The sequence below is a fragment of the Rissa tridactyla genome, chromosome 5 (genome assembly GCF_028500815.1).
Source record: "Rissa tridactyla isolate bRisTri1 chromosome 5, bRisTri1.patW.cur.20221130, whole genome shotgun sequence".
Classification (NCBI taxonomy): domain Eukaryota; kingdom Metazoa; phylum Chordata; class Aves; order Charadriiformes; family Laridae; genus Rissa; species Rissa tridactyla.
In genome coordinates this window covers 11,160,266-11,187,889 of record NC_071470.1, presented here as the reverse complement: position 1 = coordinate 11,187,889, position 27,624 = coordinate 11,160,266, and the positions used below count along the sequence as shown (strand labels likewise).

Here is a 27,624-nt window from a genome sequence, read left to right as displayed (position 1 = left end):
CAAAGCAGGTTCACCTAGAACAGGCTGGACAGGAACGCGTCCAGGCTGGTTTGGAATGTCTCCAGAGACGGAGACTCCACCACCTCTCTGGGCAGCCTGTGCCAGGGCTCTGGCACTCTCAAAATAAAGCAGTTTTTCCCCATGTTGAGATGGATTCTCCTGTGTTCCAGTTTGTGCTCATTGCCCCTGGTCCTGTCACTGGGCTCCACTGAAAAGAGTCCGGCCCCAGACTCTTTCACTCACATTGAGCTTGTTGTCCACCAGGACCCCCAGGTCCCTTTCCACAGAGCTGCTCCCCAGATGGGTCGATCCCAGCCTGTGCTGCCCTCCTGGGTGACGTTTCCCCAGGTGCAAAGGCCTCAAACTTGTCCTTGTTGAACTTCACGAGGTTGTTGGGAGCCCACCCTTCCAGCCTGTCCAGGCCTTCCAGCAGGGTGGCTCTCCTGAGGCTGCGTCCCCGCTGTGTGGCAGCTGTCCCCTCGCAGCTGTGGGTAGAGATGGACTTGTCACCTCAAAGTTCTAAGACACTGTCGGAATGCGTTGTGTTTTTCCTTCAGCCCCGGGGGTACCTGCAGGCCTTTGGCGAGACATCACCCTTCTCAACAACTCCACCACGACATCCCCCACCCTGGCGCGGCCGTTACAGGCGTTGGCGCCCACCTCCTTCCAGCAGGGGGCGCCGCGCGGGCTGTGCCGACTTCCTAGCCCGCCGCCTCGCTGATAGCGTCACGTGAGCGGAAGCGGCCGCCGTGGGCAGCGGCGGGGAGCGGCGGCCGGAGCCGCGGCGGCTGGAGGCGGCGGTTCCTCCTTCCCCTTCCCTGTCCGGGCCTGGGCTCCGCGGTGAGAGCGAAGGCGGCCCCGCCATCCCCTGTGGGGCGGGTTGTCTCCGGGGCGCTGTCAGTGGGACGGGGGTGGGAGGTGGTGAAGCTGGTGCCAGACGGGCCCTTGGGAGGCCGCCGCCGCCGTCAGTGGCTCTTCCGAGTTTTCCTGTTAAATCTTTTGATTCCTCGGGGTGTTCCAGTTAGGCGACACGCTCGTGTTAGATCTTAACCTGATAGCATGTTTTAACCTGGTAGCGTGTTTTCCTGTTTACCCGCTTGGAGAGGCTAATGAGCAGTGCTCACTGAATGGCCTTACCAGATTGCTCTGCTGAATCCTTCCCCTGTACTTCCCGGACAGGCTGTGCCGGCGGTGTGATCTCTGTGGTAAATTTCATGTACCCGAGGCTTTGCAACATTACTAGGGAAAAAAAATGCAGCAGTGTCTAATGGGGTTTATTAGAGACTGATGTGGTCTTGGTTCTCTTGAAGCGTTTTTCTGAGGAAGCAGCTTCATCTCTAGCTCCTTGTGTTTCTTTCTGTGTTCCCTTGGGACAGCGGGACTCACGTGCAAAGAACTTAATGATGTGCTTGTGCCTGGCACATTGTGAGGGTTTTGGTGGCTGTGGCTACGGGGGCTGAGTTTGTAACAGAAGTTGGACTACATGTCAGAGCAAGTCTTTGATCTCGGGTTTAACATGTTCTGTTTTATGGGGAAGGCATGTTCTGCACAACCTGGACAATTTGTATTAGCTCTGAAATGGGAGAGTTGGGGAGTTGCAGCGGCCTGAATGGGATTTAGAGCAGAAAGTAAAACCCTAAATCAGGAAGGAAAGGGGATATTTTTGAAATGCAGCTGTTTGTTGGTATTTCATGTGTTCATCTTGTGCACCTGTTGAAGATTAGCAGGAGGGACAACCTGATGCAATTTGGGATACGGAAGCTGGGCCCAGCATTTGATGAAAGGGGAGGAAAATTGTTAGATAGCAGCTATGGAGTGCTACATTGCTATAAGGGTATCATATAAACAGCATTTCTTTGGATACCCTGAGCTCTGTACACTTGAAAATACCAATTCCATCTTAATTTATTGCCTCTTGTTTTCTCAAAGCCCTTGGGTTACAAATCTTTAAAACTACCAGATTCGCTAAGATGAGAGATGCAGTGGTGGCCAGCTGAGCTGTGAGGCATAGTGGGACATAAAAGACTAAAGAAAACTTGGTGCCTTCTCTGTTTCAAGTGTCAGGGGAACCTTTTTGTCTTTGCTGTATGTTTGTCAGAGAAAGCAACCCAGGCATCTCCAAGAGAAAAATCCGACCTAAAATTAACCTCTACATACCGTCCCAGCATCAAGCAGTGCATGTGATGTATATTAATCTTGGGTTTAACACACTGTAGAATTTTAAGGCACAAGTTCAGAGTAGTATTGAAGCTTCTGTGTTTACATAAAAACATTGAAATGTGATGTCTAAGTGTTGCTCTTTTTAGTCTACCTAGAATCTCTCTGTAGTGTGAGGAACTGTTTTGAATCAGGTGAATATTGCAAATTCCTTAATTTTGTGGAGCTTGGTGGTGTTTTTGTTTTGTTTTTGTTTTTTTCTTATCTGATTATCTCTGCAACCTTGAGTATTGGGTGGCATTATCCCACCTTCCCCTTGCCCTGGATTTCTAGAATCTGGTGGGGACTAGACCATGCTCTGCTAGGAAACCAGGTGATTATACTGAAATCTATCTCGGAAGTCTCTTTCAGAATTTTGTGACTTCCTTGGGATTCTGTTCTTGTTTGGTGCATCGTTAATTTAATGTCGGTCATCTTTTACCTCTGCAAATTCTTCATCATAAACGAACACGCTAGAAGTACAAATGCTTTGGACCAAGCATGTTGCATACTTACTTGAAGGCATTGCCAAAGAAAATCGGAACTCTCAGTGAATGTTTTTAAACAAACCAGTCGTTAATGCATCCCACGAATCTGGACAGTTTTGTCTTCTTACAGCCCCTTCTCACCTTTGCTGTCTCCCGCTGCTGTTACTGCGGAGGTGAATCACTTGTAGGGGAACCCTGTGAGCAGATCCAACTGCACCCACCCTCCAGTGTCTCTCTACCTCCTTTTCTGCTCCTCTGCCTCCCCTAAATCACTGTAAAAACCCTATTCTTTATGAGGAGAAAAACTAGAAAGCAAACTTTTGGGTGTTGTTAGGAAAATACTGTTGCTGTTAATGGCAGATGCACCTCATTCGTGCAACCTAATAGTCAGATTTGGTATGTGACATTAATCTGCCAATGTACCAGAAGATCTCAAGGGCAGTCCTTGATGTCCTTGTACAATCTCCTGTGTTTGCTGCTACAGGCTATGAGAGGGAGCAACTAATGTCTGTTTACTGTCTTTCAGCAAAAGTCTTTATTTTTTAGCATCTGGTTAGAGTACAGGGTTCAAGGTCAGCACTTGCTTCCTGGAAGAAATCTCTTGATTTATTACTTAAGCGTAGATGCTTGCTTACGTTCCTGTTTTGAAATATCCTGTTACTCCCTTGCTAGATAAGAAACTCCATAACTAAAAAAGTGTTCCGTTTCTGAGTTCCAGTCCATGCATCCAAGAAAAGGCAGCAAAGTAGTCAAACCTAATGGACTAATCTTTGCAAAATTGTGCTGTGGTCTTTTCACATCTAGACAGCCTTGAAATTGAACTTTCTACCAGCTACAAAGATGCATTTCTTTATTCTGTATTACTGTAGCAATTGCCAGACCCTCATTTGAGAATAAAGAGGAAGACGACCAGCCTGTTACATTTAATTGAATGTGGTAGCTGGCGAGAGCAGGGAAGCAGGTCTTTGCAAAACATTAAAACACAAAACAAAGAAACACAACACTGTCTTTCTAGAGGCTGAGAGGTTTGGTGTGTAACCGTCTCCATAGTTTGTGTCTTCCAGGAGCTGTTCTAAGGGAGCTTTTATGAAAGAGGCTTCAATATCCAGAAGATAAATTTAAGAAAAAAATTATTAATTTCTATTACATGGTCCCTCTGCAATGTCTTATGTTTTTATTAATTAAAAAAAAAAAAAGTAATGCCTGTTTGATGGATGAAGTTATAAACAGGGTCCGTTCATATGGTAATAATAAGTTTCTAGTAACTCTCCAGAAATTGGCAATGGTGAATTTGACATCGGATAACCACCATAAATGTTCTTTACAGAGGTATGAACCTGAGAAAACTCTAGTACAGACTGTTTGGGTTTTGGTTGGTTGGTTGATTGGTTTGGGTTTTTTTTTGCCACCTAATAGAATGTGATGTACTGCTTCTGCTTTAAGAAAGCTGTTTGATCAGGATACTTAGAACGCTCTCATTACATGGGATCAAGTACTAATTTAGTATTTCTCTTCATGATGCCAAGGGAGGAGGGAGTGAAGAAGCATGCAGGGACACTGATCCTGAATCAGATTGATTTTTCCCTCTACCAGAAGAGAATTAGGATGTGTATAAGGTACACCAAGACTCAAAAGTAATAATTTGTTAGACTTGAAATTACGGCATCTGGGTGGTGGATTGAATGACTGCCATGGAATACTGTATCTAGAATACATTCCAGAAATCTTCCTGCAAAGCAGGGAGCCAGAGACACTTTTTCTCCCTCTAAATGTAACGTTATTTTCAATTTCGCCTGCCAAGCGTGTAACCTTGATTTGGTGAAAAAGTCCTGAAAATTTAATTGAAGGTTTTAGGTATATTTGAAGGATTCTGGACTTTGTTTCATTTAAGGTCATTACTGTAGTGACTTTAGTTTCACATTCTCCGTCCTGTCAAATTTCTGGGGGATTTCGTTCACCCGTCTTCATACAGATTTTTACCGAATCCACAGCATTCATACCCATTCTAAAATTTCACTACTTAGTGAGGGAGTCTTTTTTTTCTTGACTTTTATTTCAACTTTGTTCGTTAATGCCTCACATTCCACTTTATTTCTAAGAAGCTTTTTGTTCTCCATTAAATTAGGCAGAAGGATCATCCTAGTGTTGGTAAATTACAGTTGTCTATCTGAAGTAAGATAGTAAGCTTTATCTCGGACTTTTTCCTAAAGTGGGTTGGTCTTCTACCTATCTGTCATGCTTGTCTAGATTATGATTCATTAAGTTACCTGTAAAATTTAATTTCAAAAAACTGTCATTGCTGTAAGTAAATATTCTTTTTTGTGTGTGTTAAATGTGCCTGAATGTATTATGACTTGTTAAAATCTTTCAGCTGAGAGAAAATGACTGCAATCAAGCATGCTTTACAGAGGGATATTTTCACTCCCAACGATGAACGCTTGTTGAGCATTGTGAACGTGTGCAAAGCAGGCAAAAAGAAGAGAAACTGCTTTTTGTGTGCCACAGGTATATAGTAATACCACAGTGTATTTCTTGTCTTCACTTTTGTTTTTTATTCAGTTGCCTTTGTCTTAGCTTTATTTACAATATTTATTCTTGCCCCTAAGGAAAGGGGTACTTTCCTTAGTCCTTACTTACTAGTCCTTACTTACCTAAGGAAATAGGTACTTTCCATTTCTAATGGAGAAAATCAGTTGTAGTTTATAGTTACATTATTGCTTCTGCTAACAAAGAAACAAACCCCTTTTATTCCCGGATCTCATTGAAATTTGAAATGAAAGAATCAAAATTATTTGTGTGGGACTGGTGGGCTTTTGAAGCAGGCTTTATATAGTGCTTAAGTGGGGATTTAGTAGGCATCTAGGCTGATCAGCCTAAGTAAAATGCAATAAGAGTACTGGTTAGAGTCCAAGGCAGAAGGCTCTGGAAAGGCAAGTAACTGATCTGAGTTCTAATGTTCCTTTGAGTGTATGTGTATTATGTTACATGTCTTCAAAAAATGATGTGTATCTGTCAATAAATTAGCTTGCAAGAATTTTTTTTTGATTGAGAATTGTCAGAAAACATTTTTATTCTGACTGTAATCTCCAGTTGCCTCTGTGCTTTGTCAGTTTATGTGGCCATGGTCTGAGGTCTGCTGTATCAAAGAAATATCTGTAAATTGGGTTCATTACTTCAGAAGCTGTATAGAGACATATAGCTGGTTGACTGAGACTTAAACTGAGCTGTGGATATTGTGGATGAAAATGTTTCAAAGGGTTTCTTTTCATCAAATAAATATTATGAAACCTCCGTCACAGGTATTTCATTTCAGAAGTTGAAATACAGCAGAAACAGGTGTTAAAGTAATTTGTACATTTTGAAATTATTCTTTTACTTCATTTAACAGTGACAACGGAACGACCAGTGCAAGTAAATGTGGTAAAAGTGAAAAAATCTGACAAGGGAGATTTCTACAAAAGGCAGACTGCATGGGCGCTTCGAGATCTTGCGGTTGTTGATGCCAAAGATGCTGTTAAAGTATGTAAAACTTTTTTTTCATTTAGTGTTCTACTCAGAGCATCCTTTTGGTTCCGAGTCAGAGTTAACTTCCTTGATACTGACTGCTTTAATGCTTAGAATCATAACACATTAATTAGGAATTACATAAATTCGTGTGCTGCATTTTCATCCAGTTTTTCCAAGAATATAACCTTGGTAAACTGAGTAAGAGTAGTCTAGATATGCTTGGATAGCAATATTTTGAATATCTGCCCAATTTCTTGTAGTGATCTCTCAGTGACTGTACAGTGCTTGTGCTAAGGACCAGTACTTTTTTGTTTGTTTCAAGTCATATGTAAATTTTTACTCCAAGCTTAGTTTCCCCTTAAAAAAAATTATGACCATTTTACTAATGACATTGAGCTGCTTGTAACGTTTTTTGCTAGGACACTCAATACATTGTTAATGAGCAGTATATAAGCTTGAAGGTGAGCTCTTATTATCTGTTCTCTGAATCATGACACTGGCCATTTGTTGGAAAGTGTATGGTCCTGAGGTGGTGGTCTTTTCCCTAGAACAACGAGAACAACCTATTGTTGACCATTTAAATATATCTGTTGTCATAAACTAAGATGTACAAACAGACAGAGGTGAAAACTCTTTATCCCATGGTGTGTGGTTTTATATTCTGTTAACTGGTGATTTGGAAGAATAGTGCAGAAAACTATGAAGTTGAAAATTCTTTGGTTTTTTTCCCCCTCTCCAAGTTTAGGTTAAATATATGGATAACTGTAACAACAAAACATACCTGTTCGCTAGATTTTAGATTTTCCTTGCTGTTCCTAAATAATGTGTTGGAGAATTGCTTCTTTCAGTTTAAGGTTCTGTTTAAAATTAGACCATCTTTCAGGGCTTTTTCTTGCAAAACAGAATTTGGTTAACTGTTTTCATCAATGTGCTGTAATGTGTGTACCATTCTAATGAGTGATTTTGAAATTTGCTTTCAAAAAACAAACATCGAATGCCAAACTGTCAGTAGTGCCACAGCTTAAGGTTGGCTTCTGTGTAATTTCACTTTTATCCTGTCATCTCAATAAATAAATGCTTAAACAATCTCTGCTGCTCAGAGAATCATTTGACTACTGAGCCTGTAATATATCTCATCTTTTGCAGGAGAATCCTGAATTTGACTTGCATTTTGACAAAGTGTACAAATGGGTTGCGAGCAGCACAGTGGAAAAGAACACCTTCATTTCATGTATCTGGAAACTCAATCAGAGATATCTTAGAAAGAAAATTGACTTTATTAATGTTAGTTCACAGCTTTTGGAAGGTACATTTCTACAACTGTATGTTACGTATAAAGTTTTAATAATTATTGATGTAAAAAAGATATACTTAAATCATCCTAATCTTGGTGTTTTTTCCTATTCAATTTTAGTCTTTTATATTTTCAAAGTCTTCAGATAAACAAAGTGACTAGATAACAGATTTTCTGTTAGTGAACTGAGAACCAAGACAAAATACTTCATTAATGAAGTTCTAAATATTGATAAGCTTATTGTATTTCTAAGACATTTTGTTTCTTGAATGAAATAAAATTTACCTGCAAGATCTGGTAGGTCTAAATGTATAATGAATCTGCTTTTGTTCCTGTTTTCATTTCCTCTGAATTAAAAAAAATGCTTTAAAAAGCAATGCTTCAGTAACATGCTAAAGGTTATGTGAGGTTTAATATCAGATTTCTAGTTTATAAACTATGAAGCATGAGTGAAATTCTGCTGGACCCCATTACAGTTTACGTGGCTGGTTTTTAAGAAGGCTTTGTATCTTGTTCACTTGTGCTGTAGTAAATATTTTTACAGTCATCTTATCTTTTAATAGTTAAATTTTTTTCATAAAGCCTAATGAGTAAGCATATCTCACATTGAGCCTGTCAGAAGTGGTTAAACTGTTGATATTAAACACTAGACTGGCGTGTGCAGAAGAACTTGAATTAGAAATGTAAAACAGGGAGGGATAGCGCTTCTGTATTTAGGTGTTGATTGAAATTTGTTTTTAACCAACCTCTAACTTTTCACGTTTGTGCAATATTAAAACATTAAAACTTACTGCCACTTAAGAATATACACACTGTTCATGCTTTGTCTAGCTAACATTCTCTGCTTCCTTTCCTCTGCTTTTCCATACCTTTTAATTCTTCAGAACTGCCTAAAGTTGCAGAAGGTGCGTAACACCTTTTTCTTTTATTTTGCTTTGTAAGCAATTTTTCTTAAATAATATGCTTTTCAAGATAACTTTTACTTATTCAACGATACATTTCTTAATCAACTTCAGTATGTTTCCCTTATGCTCTGTTTACCAAAAGAGAGACTCTAACTTCTACTGATCTTCCGCTAACAAGTCTAGCGTAATACTGTAATATATTTTGATGTTGATTACATACAATAAAGGAAGGTAGCTATTTGTATTTTGCTTATGTTGCATAATTTGGAAAACATCACTGTTGGGAACCAGTTCTGGAAATATTAATAAAGCCCATGGAAGACTGAGACTTGAAAAAAAGTGTACACAGGTAGCAGGTGCTTGTTATGAAAAATGTTTCATGGATTCATTTACTTAAAGATAGTCAAACATACTACCTTACAAACAAAGTACTTACAAAGAGTAAGTACTCTTAAAATGCTTGTGCCTTTCTGCACTTGATAACATATTTTATTTCCTTTCTCTACATAAGAGTCCGTTCCAAGTGGAGAGAATCAAAGTGTAGCAGGAGGTGATGAAGAAGCTGTGGATGAATACCAGGAGTTAAATGCAAGAGAGGAACAAGATATTGAAATAATGATGGAAGGGTGTGAATATGCTATTTCTAATGCTGAAGCCTTTGCAGAGAAGTTGTCGAGAGAGCTACAAGTCCTAGATGGGGTAAATGTTTCTTCTAGTGTACAGTGTGTTAGCATGTTGAGCTGTTTTCATTGATACTGACCACGTAGTGTTCCTTGAAAAAGTAGCTAACATGTTCTGCTGCATATTTAAATGTAAGTGTATATCTGCTCCTAAGCAGAGCTACATCCTATTATCAGATTTTAAATATCTTCAACTTTGCTCTTTACCTTCCAGACCTTCGGGGGTGAGTCACAGGCTTTCAAATGAGGAGTTGAGAAGAAAAAGGGGAGGCATTCTGCATATACCTTTCTTGAACGCAGAGGTGAAGGGAGAGAGAGAGAGAGAGAATAGGCATTCATGTCCACGGATGTGAACTCTTATGCCTAAAATACTACTCCCGGTGTAATTAGGAGCATGGTTTAGTCTGATAACATTGGAGTATTCGACTGTCTGTAACAGTACTAGATTGTTCGTTATTTTGCTTTTTAAACAACCCAACATTCTAGAGGTCATTTAGAAAACTTAAGGGGATGCAGGGGTTACAGTCTTGAGGGAACAGTCAACGACCTCCTCAAATTGTCAAGTTGTATGTTGCTCTTATATTTTGAAAATGGCTGTTATCATAGCAATAGCTGATCTTTCAACAGAAAATGTGACCTTATCACCTAAGCTGTTATTCTGGAACTAAAAATATTCCAGTGTAGTACGGATTACTGTCTGGTTTTTAGTTTTGTGCAGATCACTACTTCAACTCTAAGAATCTGAGCAAAGTTTTGTGTTTGTATCGTTTCTTTATGAAATAGTGTTATAGACTGAGGGACTGGTGTGTTCAATAACACTTTAAATGAGAAGTACTACAAGCTTATATTGTCTCTTTCATAAAGAGTTTTGGAAAGTGTTTATTTGACAGCAATAGAGACAGAAGGAGATATCAGAATGCTTTTGAGATATAAAAATGTCTCTTAAAATGTGGCTTCATCTTCTGTACAGGCAAATATCCAGTCAATTATGGCCTCGGAGAAACAGGTGAATATCTTGATGAAGTTGCTGGATGAAGCTCTAAAGGAAGTTGACCAAATTGAGCTAAAGCTGAGCAGTTATGAAGAAATGCTTCAGAGTGTAAAAGAGCAAATGGATCAAATTTCAGAAAGCAATCATCTAATCCATCTCAGCAACACAAATAATGTGAAGCTACTGTCAGAGATAGAGTTCTTAGTGGTAAGCATTTTTATTGTGTTTACTATGGTTGTTCACGTCCGGTATAAAATTCTTTTAGGGTGCTACTGTTTTTAGTAACTGTATATGAGGTTCATTTAAAATAATGAGTTTATTTTTCTGTTTTATTATTGCACTAACTTCAGTAAGTTTTTATAATGATGGAATTGTATTTATCATTCTTGATTCAGCATAGCAAGCTAACTTACTTCTGGCTTATGGACAGTACTATCCATTATTTTGTAGAATCACATGGATTTGGCTAAAGGTCATATAAAGGCCCTTCAGGAGGGAGATCTGACATCTTCTCGAGGCATTGAGGCCTGCACTAACGCAGCAGATGCCCTTCTGCAGTGTATGAATGTAGCTCTTCGTCCAGGTAATGTTTTTGTTAGGCTGCAGTCTAACATACAAAATTTATCTAACTAGTCTTAGATTTTGGTTCCTGTAGATTGAGGAAATTGTGACCTCTGGTCCTTTTGGTTCCCACATATGATATATTATTGTATATTTTGTACTCTGTGAAGTTCTTTTTGCTTTTAGGACATGATATGCTTCATGCAGTGAAACAACAGCAGCAGCGGTTTAGTGACTTGCGTGAGCAGTTTGCACGGAGACTTGCCAGTCATTTGAACAGCGTATTTGTTCAGCAGGTATTGTTTCTTACTATTTTATATGAAATTTTCAGTCACAATCTTTTCCTGAGAAGAAGAACAATCCACCTAAAATTGGAAATGTTCTGTGTAATCAGTAAATGAATGGACTGCTAGAGGCACTTCAGGCAGAGATATTACTAAGCACACCAAATCATAGTTGCCTACAGAAGTCTCTTACATTAAAAAAAAACAAAAACAAAAACAAAAACAAACCCTCACCTCTCTTTAGTGGGTTTGGTATCTGAATTAAACACATCGTATGATATATAAGGATTTATTTTAATTATAAAGATTGATTAATTGAGGAGAAAAAGCATTGACTTTTTTTTTTAAGGATGTCAGAGGCTGAGAACGTTGGAGTTCTTGCTGTCTGAACTTCAAGGGCCATAAAAAAAATCCCAAAACAAACCATACAGAGTAAAATGTCTAAACATTAATTTTTGTGGGTCTTAACTGGAAAAATTCAGAAATCAGTGTTCCGAGACTTGTTTCCTAAACACTGGATGTCTTTTATAGCATCAGGTTTTTTTAATTTATGTATTTTTTTTATCTCCAATTAGTTGACTCGGAACTTCCTTCAACTATATAGCAGGTCCCATTCTTTTTCAGTTCCAGTGAGTACATCGGGTTTGATACAAGCTTTTCTAACTAATTTTTTGGAGCTTGACTTTTCTAACTAGCAGCTGCATCTTTGGCTTTACAAAAAGAAATTTATCCTTACCAATTGCAGAGCATCAGACTTAATGTTCCTTCTCCCTTCCAGTATTTTTATCAGCCCTCATGCTTTGTTTATCTGTTTGAGATAACTTTCCTCTCGTCTGATCTCCAGAAATTGCTGAGAGGCAGATCAAGGTGTATGGAGGAAAAGTATTTTCAGGAAATTGTAATATGTGTACAACTGTACAGATACTGCAGTTGTGTGAAATCACAATACTTGTAAACAAAAAATAAATCAGTTTTTATACATATTAGCACAATCAAGGTTTTAGAAGTTTTTGTTTTTATGTATTAGACTGTGTGCAGAAAATGGAATAGAGTTATGCTGGGTAATTGTATAGAAAATTCCATTTGAGAGTACAAGCCTGGCATTTTATGGCAAACATAAGTGCTTCCTATATTTTTTCACTTTGCAGAAGAATTCCAGTTCTACAGCATGTTAAATTTTTCGCCTTTAGTTTCTGTTCTGAAGAAGATAGGTTTCTTCTGTTAACTGTAATATTTTGAAAACCTGAGCACAGACTATGTGTCCTGACCTCTCAATGAGCGAGTAGAAGCTATGTTGTGTAAGTCCTGTGTGAATGCTTTCACAAAGTTTGAATATTGGACTTGCGTATAAAAGTGACTGTTTAACAGAATGTCTTTTCTGATGTTCTGTTCTGAGGATTTTATTTTTAAAAGCAGTAAAAGATTATTATTACTATGTAATACTGCATGTATTAGATGAAATACTTCTAAAGAGACTTTTCAGTGCTATTGAGAATGCTATTACCAATTTGCATATTTATATATCTATTTTTTTTTAAAAATTCTGCTACTAGTAGTGGCCTCACCGTTGTCTTTCATATAAATTTGCCCTCTGAAAAGTTTTCGCCTGCTGTTAGCTGTTATCAGCAGATAAAAAAATATGACCTTGCTGTAAGATTAAGCAGAAAGAGTTCATTAACTGGAAGAGTTGAGTCTCTGCAAAGCCTTTTTGCCTGTTGCTAAAGAAAAAAAAAGGTTGTGTACTTCATTTTGAGGTATGGATTCAAGTGTTGGAGGTGTAACAGATTTTTGTGTTATCTTACTAAAAATGAGCTTGTTTTGTTAGTTCGATGAATAGAATATAGCAATTTCACAGTCTCATGTTTTTGAAGTCTAACTGGAATACTTTGTTACCTTTAACATCTGAAGAGTTGCATTATTTGTTTAGAATGTTGCTTGGAAAAAAAAAAGCACTTCAGAAAAAAACTAAGGCAGATAAAGATTTCTAAATTAAAATGGCAAATGAAAATACAGTCATGTCTACACAACTGCTAATACAAGCAAGACATATCCTGATTCGGAGCTCCTTTGGTGGAGTTCTTTTTTAAAAACAAACAAACCCAATGCTGGCAAACTACTGTTATAGGATATGAAGGTGCTTCATCTCCTTTATGTAAAATTAAGAATAAATCTTAAAAGTTTAAAACAGAAATGCAACTTTGGATTGACGTTCACTGCAGTGTTAAAAACCATTTGCAGTAACTAACTAATAATAACTAAGTTAATGTAGTTGTCTTTACTGTGTCCTAATAATATTTGATTAACCTTACTGTGTGTCTATAACTTTAAAAAAACTAAATAAATCTTTAACAACGAGGTTCAGCATTCAATTAAAAGGCAACTCTGGGCTTTTTGCCTTTGAAATATGAGATAGCTTGAAACTTTAAAACTATGAAATAATTGAGTAACAACCTTACAGTAACAGTTTGTATATAATATACAATATAATTGTTACCAAATTTATGGTAACAATAATATTGTATGTTATTGTATAACATTTGGTAACGGTTAGTAGAAATGTATATGTAGTGAGAGGAAGCCTGTTAATTAGATGAAGAAGGGATACCTAGACGCTCCATAATGTTTTGGAGCAGACTTGAACAGGACGTAATTCAGGACATCCAGAATGATTAGTCCTGTGGGAAAAGTTGGCTTGGAGAGAGAAATTTATTTTAGGAGGGAATTTATCATCTAGCTTTATGAAGAATGCAACTACTAAGCAAAAATAAGTTGTATGTGATCAAGGGACATGAATAAAATTGTTATAGGAAAGAAGCAATAAAAATTTGGATAGCTGAGTATATCCTAGCAGTAATATGAACTAGCCTTTGGACTGACGTAGTTGAAGAAAGCTGTGAAAGCCACCAGGTAAATTATCTTAAACTGTAATGAACTTGAACATTAAAGTGCATGCTGTAGGAATGTCGCACACTGGGGGATAGGAGAGAGAACTGTAAATGGTTTTCTATGTCTAGTTTTTATAGAAGCGTATCAAAGATCTGTTGAAAATATTTGCTACATGCATGCCCAGAAGTACACATGGTATCGAGTGTAACCTCAGGAGTCACATCAGCAGCTAATGCTGTCTGGATTATAATTCCAAATTATATGTTGCAACAATTACACTTTACAAAGTTGGCTTTTTGTTGGAGTCAGGCTACAAGATTGTTTTTAGAAGGGAGATTAACAGCGTGACCCTTCACCATTGTCTCTGAGAATAAATGAATGAAGCTGTCTAGGACTTGTTTCTTTGGGTCCGTTTGTGTCTCAGTTTATGTCGTTGAGAGAACAGGATTTAAAGTACGTGCACGTTCATGTTGGATACAAATAATTATATTATTTTACAAATAATACCAAGGCTCTCATCTTCACTTTTTTAAGACAAAAGTCTGTGAATGTATTGTGGAAGCTTGTAGGGCTTTTTTAACCAAACCAAACTTTTTTAACCAAAGACTTGAACTGATTAGTACCCAATACAATAGAGAAGGGTGAGCCAAAGTTGCTTTAGTTTTGACTCTGTGATCCAAACTGGCTTCTTTTCCAACTTAAAGACATGCAAATGCAGTTTTAAACCACCTGCATGTTATGCTACAGGAATGGGAGACCAATTAGGACAATCTTTTTGTGTTGGCATGGCACAAACTATACTTAAGATCAAGTTCTGTTGCTGTATTTATTGCAAGGTAGGTAAAAAAGACTTTACAGAAAACTTTAAAACCATTTTGAAATTAAGTCCCATCCTCCCCTCCGTTAACCCAGGGCTGACAGTTCTGTGTTCTGCTACGTGGCTGAAACGTGGTGTTACCTTGCTTGCTTCCTGAATTACCTAGGCCACCCACTGACTTGGGACTTGAAATGTGTTACGGTATGTGGGAACAATATCTTTGAAGAGAAGCAGCTATGCATTTTTTTTTTTTGGTTTAGAGAAGTAATGTAATAATCTCTTAAATTTTTTCAGAAACAATTGAACACTTATCACTAAATCTTCACTCAAGGGTACCTTGCATTCTTGTGCAAAAAATGCCAAATTGACTCACCCTGAAGGCAAAGTGGTAAACAAGAGCCTTACGATGAACAAGCTTTCTAAGATGCATTATCTGCCACAGCTATAACATCTCAGTGTCCGTATTATGTCAGGCATCTTTTCAATCTGCATCTCTAGCCTTTATTTCTGTGAAAGATATTTTGATGCTTTTCTGTTTGTCTGAATGGGACACTGTCTTCATTTTAAGTTTTTCAGGAAACTTCTACTACATCGGTATAGTGCTTTCAGATTTACTTTAATATTTTCTCTTATCAAGGGTCACGATCAGAGTTCTACTCTTGCCCAGCACTCTGTTGAATTGACATTACCCAATCACCATCCATTTCACAGAGATTTACTTCGATATGCTAAACTGATGGAGTGGCTCAAGAACACAGATTATGCAAAATACGAAGGGCTAACAAAGGTATGTGAAGTGCTCAAATGATGCTAGAAAATGTACAGAATATACTATTTTTGAGAGTCAAAAGAATTGCCTGTGTGTATGTGCATGTGCTTTTAATACTCCTTTACATTAAATTTAATCCACTTTGGATTCCTCTTTGGAGTAGAAAACTTCTTTTTTTTTTTTTTTTTTTTTTTTGGTATTTATCTGGTATTTCTTTCCCCTCCAAGATTCTATGTCTCTGTTCTGAGGTATCATAAGTTATTAATCTTAATATTTATGTAAAACAGGTTTCCCATTTTACAGTCTAGTAAGGAAAATGATTAAGCTATTTTCATGTTGATGTGCTTATTGACTATGTGACATCTTTATTTCAACAGATGTTCATTTCACTTGGCAATACCAAAAACTTCAGAGGTCTCTTGTAAAGTAGATTAAATAGAAACATTTTGGCTTTGTATATATGTAGCTTTTATCTACTGTGTTTAAAACTGTCACGTAGTGAAAGAATTACTACAGAAGTATAGAAAGCATTTAGATAGAAGTTAAGGGAAAGTTAGCCCTTACAGAACAAGTTGTGTTTTATTAATAAAAAATTATGGTCATTCTTAAAAGCTCAACTGTGGAAGATTTAAATTAGACTCTTAAAATGGCTTTGAAATAGTTTTTTTTATTAGAAGATCATGAAGATGTCAACCATTCATTGACCATTTGCCTTACACTGAAGACAAATATCAACCAAGACGTACATATGTTTATGTATTGTGTGTGCTAAGTAAAAAAATTTTGAGGAATGTAGGAAAAAAAATTCTTGGGTCATCTTTGTCAATAAAGTAAAATATCGTAACCTCTGTACTAAACATCTAAACAAGCCAGATAATATTCAGATTTTTTCAGTTATTGTGCCTCTTGTCTTTTTAAAATTTCGGCTTACTTTTGGCAGTGTGGCAAACAAATCATTTTAGGACTAATTGAATCTTGTAGTAAGTAGGCACACGGAGTTTGTGCCTCCCAAAGTTTTCTGGTCTTTTGCTTTTCTTGTAAGAATAGTAATGAAGGAGGTCACGTACTCAGGAAGATGTGTAGGAGTGGCATCCTGTTTGCTTTTTGGGGGCATAGTAAGAGTCAAGTAAAAGATGCTACAAGGAATGGTGCTGCCCTTGAATGGAATTCTATGATGCTCCGCCACTAGTAATCCTATTTATATGTACCCATTGCATATCTTTCCTTATGGAGAAGTAGCAGTTTCTGATTAATGCTCAATGAACTTACTAGGAAATTGAACATAACCTGCTTAAATATCATGTGCATGCTGTAAAAATATAAATATACTCACATATATACTGCAAAACAGTTTGTTACTTAGTAGAACTTATATACTTCCGGGTTTCTAAGATCTATTTAACTGTAATAGAACAAAATCAATATGTGTACCTGTTAACTAACTTTACGTTTTTTTTTAAGAATTATATGGATTATTTATCACGACTATATGAAAGGGAAATAAAAGACTTCTTTGAAGTCGCCAAGATCAAGATGACGGGCACAACCAGAGAAGGAAAAAAGTTTGGTAAGCTTCCAGGAGGCACACATCTTGCTTTGAATCTTATTATTGGCTTATAAAATACTCGTTACAACACCTAGGGCCAATTTTATAATTGTGTAAAATTGTTTACTTTTGGCAAGGTGGAAGAAGCTGGATGAAAAATAGAACCGGTAAAACTTCTGACTTCCACAAGGCCAAAAGTAGCACAACTGAAACCTTGTGCAATTGGTCAAGATAGAAGGATAAAATGTGGTATTTCTCAGCTTTTCAAATCTACACTCAGTTTTTAACAAACTACCAACCATATTTTATTACTCGAACTATCTCACTTTATTACTGGAACAAATTTGAAAAATCAACTCTTGTAATTAAAGAAAGCTTGGGCAGCACATGTGTGTGTGTTCCTTCTGCTATTACTTCTGCTTTTAGTAAGTTCTGGGTGAATTTTGAAGAAGCTAGTTTTAATGCTAATTCTGCCTCGGGAAACTTGTGTTTTCATTGTGTTTTCAGTGAGATTTACCCATGTAGTCTGAAACTAGAAATCATACTTTGTTAACTTGTAGGTCTTTCTGTTTAAGGCAGTATGTATTTCTGCTAGAATTAAATAGTCTAGTGTGAGTATGGAAATGAAGCTTTTAAAAAAAAAAAAATCAAACAAACCAAACCTGAATACTTAGAAAGCAACAGTGATATAGGTGTATTTATATATCGGCTATTCTATATTTTAAAGTGCACTGTTTCAAAACTTGTTTAAAATTCTTATATTTGCCACAGTTCACCACTTTCTAAATTCAGAAATAATGTGCAGCTTTAACGAGTATGTTCTGTCAAGCCCATGAACTCAGAACCAAGGTCCTGAACTTATACTTTGAAGTCTGATGGTAGAGAACAGAAAAAAAGTAATGAAAGGAAGTGAGCAGGAAAGTGGTGAGGCTTGATTGGGGGAGGGGGGGTAGCTGGAAAGATAAGTCTTGGCAAGCTGTTGGACATGGAGAGCAAGTGCTGCTATTATGTGTCTTTGTCAGAGCAGTTAAATCCATAAATCTTGAAAAGCTGTCTTACTGCAAGAATGAAACACTTTATCCTAATATAAATTGATTTCTAAAACATTCTAAACACTTCATCCTGGCACTTTTTTTGTGATTTGCATTTGTGAGGAGACAGTTTTTGCAGCAATTTCCTAACGTCTGTAAATGCTATGGAGTGATCAGGCATTTTGGAGAAGGAGATCCTGCAATTCATCAGCGGAAAAGCTGTACCTTGACAAAGCTTCTGTCGTGTACTTGTGCAAACCTCATGCGTTTGAACTTTGCACAGATTAGCCAAGGAGGAGAGCAGCGAAGATTTTTTTTTTTTTTTTTTTTTAACCGATTCTCTTGGTTTGATTTCTCTTGTAATATTACATTGTCACAGTCTTACAAAGAGTATGTTTATGTCTGAGTCTGTGGCTGACTGATATGCAAAAGTTGGCCCAAGTGCCCAGTTCTTTGAAAATTTGTAGGAACCAGTCACAAAGCCATTACTGGAAACTGTATCCAGTGGGAACTCTCCTAGAATAATTGATGTTATGAATGGTAATTAAGCCATTAAGTAACAGTTATCAGTGGCCACATATTTGAGGACACAAGCAAATTTGACAGTGAATTAGATCAAAAAAATCTTCAGTCCTCAGTACTAATCTAAAGAAGGAATGCAAATTACATATGTTAAAAAAGCTGTTCCTTATATAAATATGATTTCATTGCACCATTTAAATATCAAGTTATGTATTTATTTTGTAACAGCTTATAACAGTGTGTAACTTCACAGGCTTCTATGTTGAAGGTAGTGGTTGTACTATGACTAGTTGCACATTAATTTAAAATGCATCACTTCTTAATAGTAAGCTTATTTAAGGAATAGTGTAGGTGCATAATGCTCCAGTTGTACTCGGACACTAAAGACGACCTGTTTCCAAGCTGTGTTGGTGTGTGTTCTTGCCTTTTTTTCATGCTTTGGGAATAGCGCTGCTATTTGAATGCCTCAAACGCAGAGGGGGTGCTGGGAGAATTCTGGCATTCTGTGCTAGCGCAAGGTTCTTTGTCTGCATTTTTATGGCAAAAAAAATATCTGGGTCGTGAGCATTCACACTTGTCTTAAGTAGTCTTTTTTTTCTTAATTTTCTTTTTTTTTTTTCTGGTTAGCCAAGACTTTGATACTTAAATACCATAAAATCAATGTGGGAGAGAGTGCTACTACTGTCGTATGTTTATACGATGTGGCTTATTAAAGCCACTGTGGCTCCCCTGATTGTCCAGGGCCTGATCTTTGCCTGGATGATGAAGAATGACAGATGCATATGCGAAATATATCGGGCCTAAACCTTTTTATTCAAAAACTGCCAAAACCCCCAAGATCTAAAAACTAGGCTGAAATTTAATATGAGTTTGATGTTACGATTGTCAGTAGTGTTGCCTACTTGAGAACATCTGGTATTTAAGACATGTTTGTGGCATTTAGAAATATTTACTCATTCTATTACACTAGATTCTGCTTGCCTGCTCCATTTTGGGGGGCTTGTAGCATCCATCCTCATCAAGATCTTCTTAATACCACATACTGCTTTTAGTGTATGTATGCAAATGCCTTTTACTGGTTAGGGATTCTCTATTTACTACAGATGCCTGTTTACTCTAAATTTCATATTGAAGTCCACTTGAGGAAACTGTTCTATTCTGTAAAAAACCCAGGAAAAATCAAAAAAACACAGTGTAATTTTTTTTGCTATATATTTATTGTTTTCATCCTCTCTGAATTTGCAGTCATCAATTTTTGGTGCAGCATGAATACAAAAGATGTATTCTCTATGTAAACATCCTGATTTGTGAAAGCAAAAAAGGTTAGCCAGTTTTACCAGATATGAATGATTTTGCAGTATTGGTGTGTGTTTTTTAAATTAAAGAGGTGGACATTATCTCTGACTCAGTACAAAATTACGTAAATGTATTTCTTCATGTCTGTTATTGATGTGATGATTGATCTTGGAAACTGAGTCTTCTGCAATATCAACCCTGACAAATAAAACCTTAATTTAATGGACTTCGCAATTTGGGAGAACTTAAATACATGTTACCAAAAATGAAAAAGCAAAGTTTAATACCTAGAAACTTACTCTGTTTTCCATGTAGCTTAGATACTGAATTTCTAGAATAGTACCTCTCCAACTAAATGTGTTTGCAATGTAGTTACTTGCTGCTTATAGTTCTCCGCATGTTTCTTTCCAGTTAGAGCTTAACTTGCATCTTGTGCATGGTTTGTGCAAACTGCATTTTAACTTGTCTTTGTCTTTGATGCTTGCAACCTAATCCATCCCAGCTACACTGCCTCGAAAAGAAAGTGCTGTCAAACAGGAGACTGAGAGTGAGTATAACTAGTTGCATTAGTTGGTATTGTCAATGCATGTGTGTCGATGTAAACATGTGGTGCTGCATCATGGAAAACTCTACCTAACACTGAAGCGCTCCATTCAGAATGAAATAAGCATTATAGCAGAATCATTGTTTTTGCAAGGCAAAAATGAAGCACGGCCATAATGGCCCAATGTAGAAGTTGAGAAAGTTTGCAGGTAAAGGCAACAACTTTTGGTTTTCCCATGCTACTAGTTGATCTAAAAAATATGTTTGTGCCTGAGAGCTTGTCGTAGTTTTCCAACTCTTCCAGTAGGTTGAGGTAACAACTTTTATTAGATGTATAGACTTTGTCTTGTTTGTGTCCCTAGCCTAGATACCAACATAGCAGTTAAATGAAACTTACTGGATTGCTTTGGAGTTTCTTTGTGGTTGAGATGTGAGAAGTTTACATGGGGGTCAAATATTGATGATTTCTTGTTCTTTTTTGTTACTAGCTTTCTACATCCTGTTCCAACATTTCTGAAAATTTTGGGGGGGAAAAAAAAAAATATATGCTCCTCACCTAGGAGAAGCCCCCACGGTATCAGGAAGAAATGTCTGAATATTAATTACAACGAAAAGGAGAGGGGAGTGTTAGCATTAGAGTTACTGGGGAATTGTAGATCCCGCAAAATAGCTGGAGCAAACTATGTTGACAAAAGGATGTTAACAACAGAAAGGTCAAGTTCAAGATGAAAAACATGCCTGTGTGTATATAAAGCTTTTTACATTTTTCCCTCTTGTGGATTGATTCTTCTGCTTGTGGCAGCCTGTGCCCAAAGTACATTCACAAAGATCATAACTGGCCTTTGCTTCCAAGCTTTCAAGGAGAATATCTCTCCCTATAGATATTCCTGTATTTCACAGTTTTGTTCTTTTTATACCTTTTTCTATACTTTACAATGAGGGCTTATACAGCTACATTGTACTTTGAAACTTGAAGAATTTCAGTTACCTTTTAATGAGAAAAGAATGTGTTTATAGCAAAAGCATTTGCAGCTTAGACAAAAATTGAATTGTTTGATTTTAGTGTAGGACTACTAGCAACTCTTGATCTCATACGTTCTGTAACGAACCTGTTCTTGATTATTTTATTCTGCCTTTACTTCTCTCCTTCATAGTGTCTTTATTTCACAGGTCTTCATGGAAGTTCTGGAAAATTGACTGGGTCTACTTCTAGCTTAAATAAACTCTCTGTTCAGAGTTCAGGAAACCGTAGGTCTCAGTCATCCTCACTGTTGGATATGGGGAACATGTCTGCCTCTGACCTTGATGTGGCTGATAGAACAAAATTTGATAAGGTAAAGCCAAAATGTTGCATAGGGTTCTTGCTTAGTTTTTGTATTAGAAGTGTCTTGCCTATCTTTCTTGTAGAGTTTAAAAATCTGTACTCTTTAAATCTTAAGACACGCCAATTTCAAATTCTGTATGTACCACACATCTATAAAGACAGTTTCTAAGAAATATGTAGATCAGAGTATTATTCTCTGATTATAAGATCCCATTTAGTTCCTTTATATGCTTAGTGTGGCCTGTAAGGAATATCAAGCATAAAAATGGTCTATTAATTTTAAGCCAAATATGCATTTTTAAGCAAATTGGAATTGAATTGATGGATTCTTCAACTGATTTTTTTTTTTTTTCCTCAATACAAATGATCGTGTGTTCAGTTGCATTTTCCCAGTACGTAAGCCGAAGTGAAAGATAAGAAAGCATAATCTTCTTTTAGCCAGGACTTGCGTGTGGCCCTGACATTTTATTTATACTGGTTTCACATCAACGTTATCATCAGTTTTTAGCTTTAACCAAGTACTAAGTTATTACTGGAGTGTCCGCAGCATGTGTTTAAAAACCTGCTGTACTCAGCATCTGTCTGTTTGTTTTTTTTCCTGAACCTTTAAAAGTGACAGTACTCCTCATTTCTTGTGGAATTAACTCCTCTGTACTGTGGAGGGAAAAGGAGCTGTTTTCACAGTGAGAGATAAAAATAGTTTTCTTGTTCTCTTTTGAATTATTTGATGAAATGAGTATTTTTCTTCTGACCTCTTCAAATCCTTGCTCAGTCATTTTCTGGGAGGACATATTATACGCCTGAAACAGTTATTACACACCTGCAGCAACAACCTGTCTAGAATTAAAATAATAGCTTTTTAAAACAATTTTCTACAAATACAGGTATTGTGCTAATTTTTTCAACAACTTCTGAATTATCTTACGCCCATTGGGGACATGTGAGTGTGACTAATGTATACAGAGTTGTAAGCCATTGAGCTGACCTAGTAGGTTTTTTAAATTTTTTTTTTCCAGGGGAATTTTCAGTAGTGTGGATTTACTATATAGCTGGATTGGTTTCATTTATGTAAATATTTGCATGTCTTAATCCTTAAACACTTGTGGAGAAAATTCTGTGTTGTGTAAAGATGATGAATCCATGAAGTATGTCTAACGCCTGACTTACAATTTCACTGGTTTGTGTGAATAAAATATTTTAATGAATTGTTGCCAAAATAGTGTTTCATTTTAGATTAAATCTAAAAATCATGGTGCATACTTCAATTTCAGTACAAAACCTGCTGTTGGTTTCTGTAGCAGCTATGCAGAAATGTTTTCTATGGAGCAGTTATCTTCTGCATACAGTCTACCTGTTTTTCTTCCCTGAGGCTTTTAATTTTGTTGTCTTCCTCTCAGCAACCCAGGCAGAAAAAAGGGCGTCAGAATCCATGACTTACTACTAAAATGTGAATGTTTTCATTATAGCACAAAAGTCCTTCCTCAGGCTGTGACTAGAAAAATTCTAGTTGTGGAAAAACATAGGTTGTTCTTTTCTTCCCAGTGTTATATGGATGAGAAGGGGCTATGTTGAAGATGCACATATTGCTTTTAAAGATACAAGGACAAGCTGTTTCCATTTGTTTGATAGATATAAGCCATCTAAAGCTTACTGAAAATAGAAAGTATAAAATCCTGTGCAACAAAGAATTAGAATTAGCATTACTCACCGCTCGTAGTATTCATTGTGTTGATAAAATGTTTGTGTTTCTTTAGATTTTCGAGCAAGTATTAAGTGAACTAGAACCTCTATGTCTGGCAGAACAGGACTTCATTAGTAAATTTTTCAAACTACAGCAACATCAGAGCATCTCGGGAACAACAACGGTATGACTCTTCATTCTGTCACTGAAGTAAAAAATACTGACCAGGGCTCCTAAGAGACCTGTTTAGAAGATGACTTCTGAATTTATCTGGCAATTATGTGATCTAGGTGATTAATGATTTGGTTTTTCTCCATTAGCTGGCAGAATCTGTATTTTTGGCTGAACAGTATAAAAACTATTGAAGAAGGACTGACATGTTTCTTTTGCCAAGGCTTTGCTCATAAGATCCCAATGAACACTTTGTTACGTTATGTAGGAAGGCAATGGGGAGTAATTGTGGATAGTGGTGTATTCCGGGGAACGTGACCAGAAAAATACCAGAACCTTGCAAACCAACATATTTCCTGTTTTGAAAAGAAAACCAAACAAAACGCCCCAAACCCAAGCTGATAATTACGTTGGTTTTGTCAGATATACTTATCACTTAAATACGGAATTGGAGACAATCTTTCAGCTTCCTGTGTATGTACATTCCTTGTTCTTACAGAATGAAGCGGAGGAAATGGATGGAGGAACTTTATCTCGTTCATACACTTCTGGTGTTCCACAAACAATATCATCTGAGTATGTGCTGTTTATTACTGATTTTAAAGCCTACATGTGGATTTACTTGGCATATTACAGTTTTTCTCCATAATCAGAAATTGTTCCCTTTTAGTGAAAATGAATAGTGAACTCCTAATTTGTACCTAGACATTGAATATGTCAGTAAAAATAAAAACTTTTTATCTATAGGATGGATGTTTCTGTCTACAGTAGTATAAAAAAGATGCTTAATTCTTTAATAGTTTGCAAAATGAAACTAGGCACTGTAATATGTAAAATATGCTTTGGAAAATACGCTTAGCAAAGTTCTGAATTTGAGTGTGTGGCTGCTTCCAGACAGAAGATTTTTTTTTTTAATATTTTATACCTGTAACTATTGATTTTTTTTTTTTCTTTTTTACTGTGTGGCATTGGCATTTCTTCCCTTAGCAGCTTTCTGAAAATCATCATACTTGTTGAATGCAAATAAGCCTAGTATAGCAAATAAACTTATCCTAAAAACGTTATCAAAGAACATGTAAAATAACCTAGTGAACTGTCATGAGTAATATTTTTATCTTATGTATTTTTAATAGGAAGGACATGATCCGACAAATGATGACAAAAATATTTCGTTGTATTGAACCTGAGCTGAATAATCTCATAGCGCTGGGGGACAAGATTGATAGCTTTAATTCCCTTTATATGTTAGTTAAGATGAGCCATCATGTATGGACAGCACAAAATGTGGACCCAGCTTCCTTTCTCAGCACGACACTTGGAAATGTTTTGGTGACCGTCAAGAGGAACTTTGACAAATGCATTGTAAGTTCTTTAGTTACTCTGATTAAGCTAACTATAATATAGGAAGCCCACTCCTACCCAGTTTGATTTTGCATTTCTTTATAGTTAAATTTTTGCTTGTGATTTGAAGTTAGAATGAGTAACTTTATTGCTCTTCAACTGGCCAAACCTTTAAAAAAGATAAACTAATTGGTGGTTGTGTTTCTTTTTCCTCTCCATTCCAGTTTTCTTCAATAATTAGCTATTTTTAAGAAATACGACCACTTACTCACTGCTGTGAGCTAGCTGACATTTTTAGTTGTTTGTTTAAATTTGTACTCTTACCGAGATTAGTGAAGTCCGTCAAGTAAACTAGTTCTCAGCCTTTTTTACTTTCCGTAATAAAACCTCGTGGACTAATGCGGGTTTTGCTTTTCCACTTTGAGCATAACATGCAGAATAGCCATCTCTTCCATGTGTTCAGTTATTTCTGTTTTATTGCTAACAAAATCCTGGTTTAGATAAATGGCAAATCTTTTGGCAGTAGCAGAGGCGGCTTTTACTGTCAGAAACTTCCTTTTTGCTAATACACTATGACCATTATATGAAATATGGCAAGTTTAGTGAAAACATAGTTCTTGGTATAACTTTTTTTTATTGTCATAAATGTTATTTGACTCTAGGCCAACATAATAAGACTGACCATTCTTGATCAATTTAACGCTTAAAATATTTTGAAGCTGATTCTTTTTGGATTATACTCAAATAAAATTTCAGTAGAAGATTAAAGAAACTTCCTCTAGCAAAAGGAATTGTTAGCTTGGCTGAATCAGAAAAGTGAAGTTCCTTGTTAGATTATAGAATGGAAATGGTTAATTGCTTCTGATAGATAAGTTTGTTCAGTTTTTTTTCTTAGTATTAAGTAAGTAAACAAAGGAGAATAAAAGCTGGAAGATTTTACATGCCCGTCTTCCTTTTTTCTTTCCAATTATTTTATTTCTTAACAAATTTTTGAGGGTAAAAAGGGAGGAAGACTAAGTAGATACACTAATTGAAAGATAAAATTATTTCCATGTTTGACTAAATGTCAGTTTTTCAATATGTCTGCATTTTTCTTTTCTTTTACTAGTTGTTACATGGTCTGGAGTCATACATTAGAGGCTAACACCTGTTCTTTTTTTAAATTTAAGAGTAATCAAATGAAGCAGATGGATGAAGTAAAAATCTCAAAGAAGAGTAAAGTTGGGATCCTTCCATTTGTTGCTGAATTTGAAGAGTTTGCAGCCCTCGCTGAATCAATTTTCAAAAATGCAGAACGACGAGGAGATCTAGATAAAGCCTACATAAAACTTATTAGAGCTGTTTTTGTCAGTGGTAGGTCTTCTGAGGTTGTCACAGCTACTAAAATGATTGTTACCTCCTCTTTGCTCCAATTAACAGACAATTATTTTTTTTTATTTTTTAAGGCTCTCCATTGCAAGCCATGTGACTGATATTGTGCTGAAATGTTGGTTATGTCTGTTATTGGTGGGAGACCAAGCATAAACCTTTTGATTGTAATACACTTTTTAAGAGCAAACTGTAGATACTTCCCTTTGTACTTACCTGTGAAGTAATTTTTAGTTATGACAGAGGGAAGTGGTTAAGACTCTGGAAGGAGAGAAGAGATGGCAGCAACGCAACACGCTTGATCTGAAGTGGTTTCCTGTCTTTTCTCCCCCAGTGTAGCTTAGAATGTCAGGCGTTGTCAGGCAACAGCCCTGTTCTACTGGTTTTATTTAACATTTAAAAAAAGAAAAAAAAGGGAGGTGGGGGGGGATGTAAGCCAATGAACTCTGGAAAAATTGTCCTTCCCCTTTAAAAAGGGGGCAACACAGATGAATGGACCACTCTGTGCTGATTTAGCTGCAAATTTTCAAACCACCTCACGTACAGTAGTTCCCAACCGCTGAGAATTACCTCTTTTTTAGGGGAAGATTGGGCAGGAGGAGACAGTAGAGGAAAGCCGGTCTGAGGAGATTATAGCCTAGGGGTTCTGAACATATGAGGAAACTGTGAAGAGACATCGCTTCACAGTACAGAAAACTGAAGTCCATACGTAGTCAGCAGGAGCATCCCGGCTGATGGGACAGTAAATTTTGAAAATGTTTTTTATTTGATCGCACCCAACTTCTCTATCCTCAAGAATTTACTGTTCAAGTGATAAAACTAAGCAAATGCCAATAGACAGGCAAAACTATACAATGATAAATAACTAGTGTAGGAAGAATTTACAAAAGTGTGTTTTAAAAGGGGTTCAAAGTGATGCCAGTCAAACACTGAAGAATAAACAAAATCTGTTTCAGACAAGTCCAGAGCAAACTTAAAGAAACAAAGAATTACGATGGGGAAAAATAAGGGATAGAATTAAAGAATAAAGATGAAACAAAGTTAAAAGTATGTACAGAATCAGTGCAAGCAGTATGTTTAATGCAGTAAGATACTTAATTTACAAGTGAGGTTTGAAAAAGGTCAGAAAGATGCAGTACTCCAGGTAGAACTGGGGAGGGGAATGGTGTAGAAAATTATATGGGAAGAACAAAATTGGAAGTAGCAGACTTGTACTAGTTAGCAATTCACTGTTCTTACTGAAATGAATGTGATCTTTATTGATACCCTGGTGCTCAGGATCGCTTTCTTGGTGCGCATCCTCATAGTCTGAGCAAAATGATCAATGGATGGAAGGGCATAGACTTAATTGCACTCTTAGTTGAAGCCATCCTCTTTCAGCCTGCTTTTAGGTGCAATAAGGGAGTGCTAGGTAGAATTTCTT

General features: G+C 36.7%; 1 protein-coding gene across 7 annotated transcripts in view; it reads left to right on the top strand.

The window, feature by feature from the left end:
* Window positions 1-729: 729 nt before the first annotated feature.
* Window positions 730-27,624, top strand: part of EXOC1 (exocyst complex component 1) — a 31,073-nt gene continuing 4,178 nt past the window's right edge. Inside the window, exons 1-18 of one of the 7 annotated variants that reach the window (XM_054202714.1) lie at window positions 752-840; window positions 4,211-4,300; window positions 5,056-5,189; window positions 6,073-6,203; window positions 7,338-7,497; window positions 8,902-9,089; window positions 10,041-10,268; window positions 10,512-10,644; window positions 10,809-10,918; window positions 11,482-11,535; window positions 15,247-15,396; window positions 16,840-16,945; window positions 20,276-20,320; window positions 21,487-21,650; window positions 23,395-23,505; window positions 23,992-24,068; window positions 24,626-24,854; window positions 26,003-26,186. In XM_054202714.1, the coding sequence (XP_054058689.1) occupies window positions 5,066-5,189; window positions 6,073-6,203; window positions 7,338-7,497; window positions 8,902-9,089; window positions 10,041-10,268; window positions 10,512-10,644; window positions 10,809-10,918; window positions 11,482-11,535; window positions 15,247-15,396; window positions 16,840-16,945; window positions 20,276-20,320; window positions 21,487-21,650; window positions 23,395-23,505; window positions 23,992-24,068; window positions 24,626-24,854; window positions 26,003-26,186 (2,194 nt within the window). In that variant the 5' untranslated portion in view covers window positions 752-840; window positions 4,211-4,300; window positions 5,056-5,065. Of the gene's footprint in view, window positions 841-946; window positions 1,206-4,210; window positions 4,301-5,055; window positions 5,190-6,072; window positions 6,204-7,337; window positions 7,498-8,901; window positions 9,090-10,040; window positions 10,269-10,511; window positions 10,645-10,808; window positions 10,919-11,481; window positions 11,536-15,246; window positions 15,397-16,839; window positions 16,946-20,275; window positions 20,321-21,486; window positions 21,651-23,394; window positions 23,506-23,991; window positions 24,069-24,625; window positions 24,855-26,002; window positions 26,187-27,624 lie in introns of those variants that run through there. The other 6 variants (XM_054202708.1, XM_054202709.1, XM_054202712.1 and 3 more) reach the window with 6 other exon arrangements.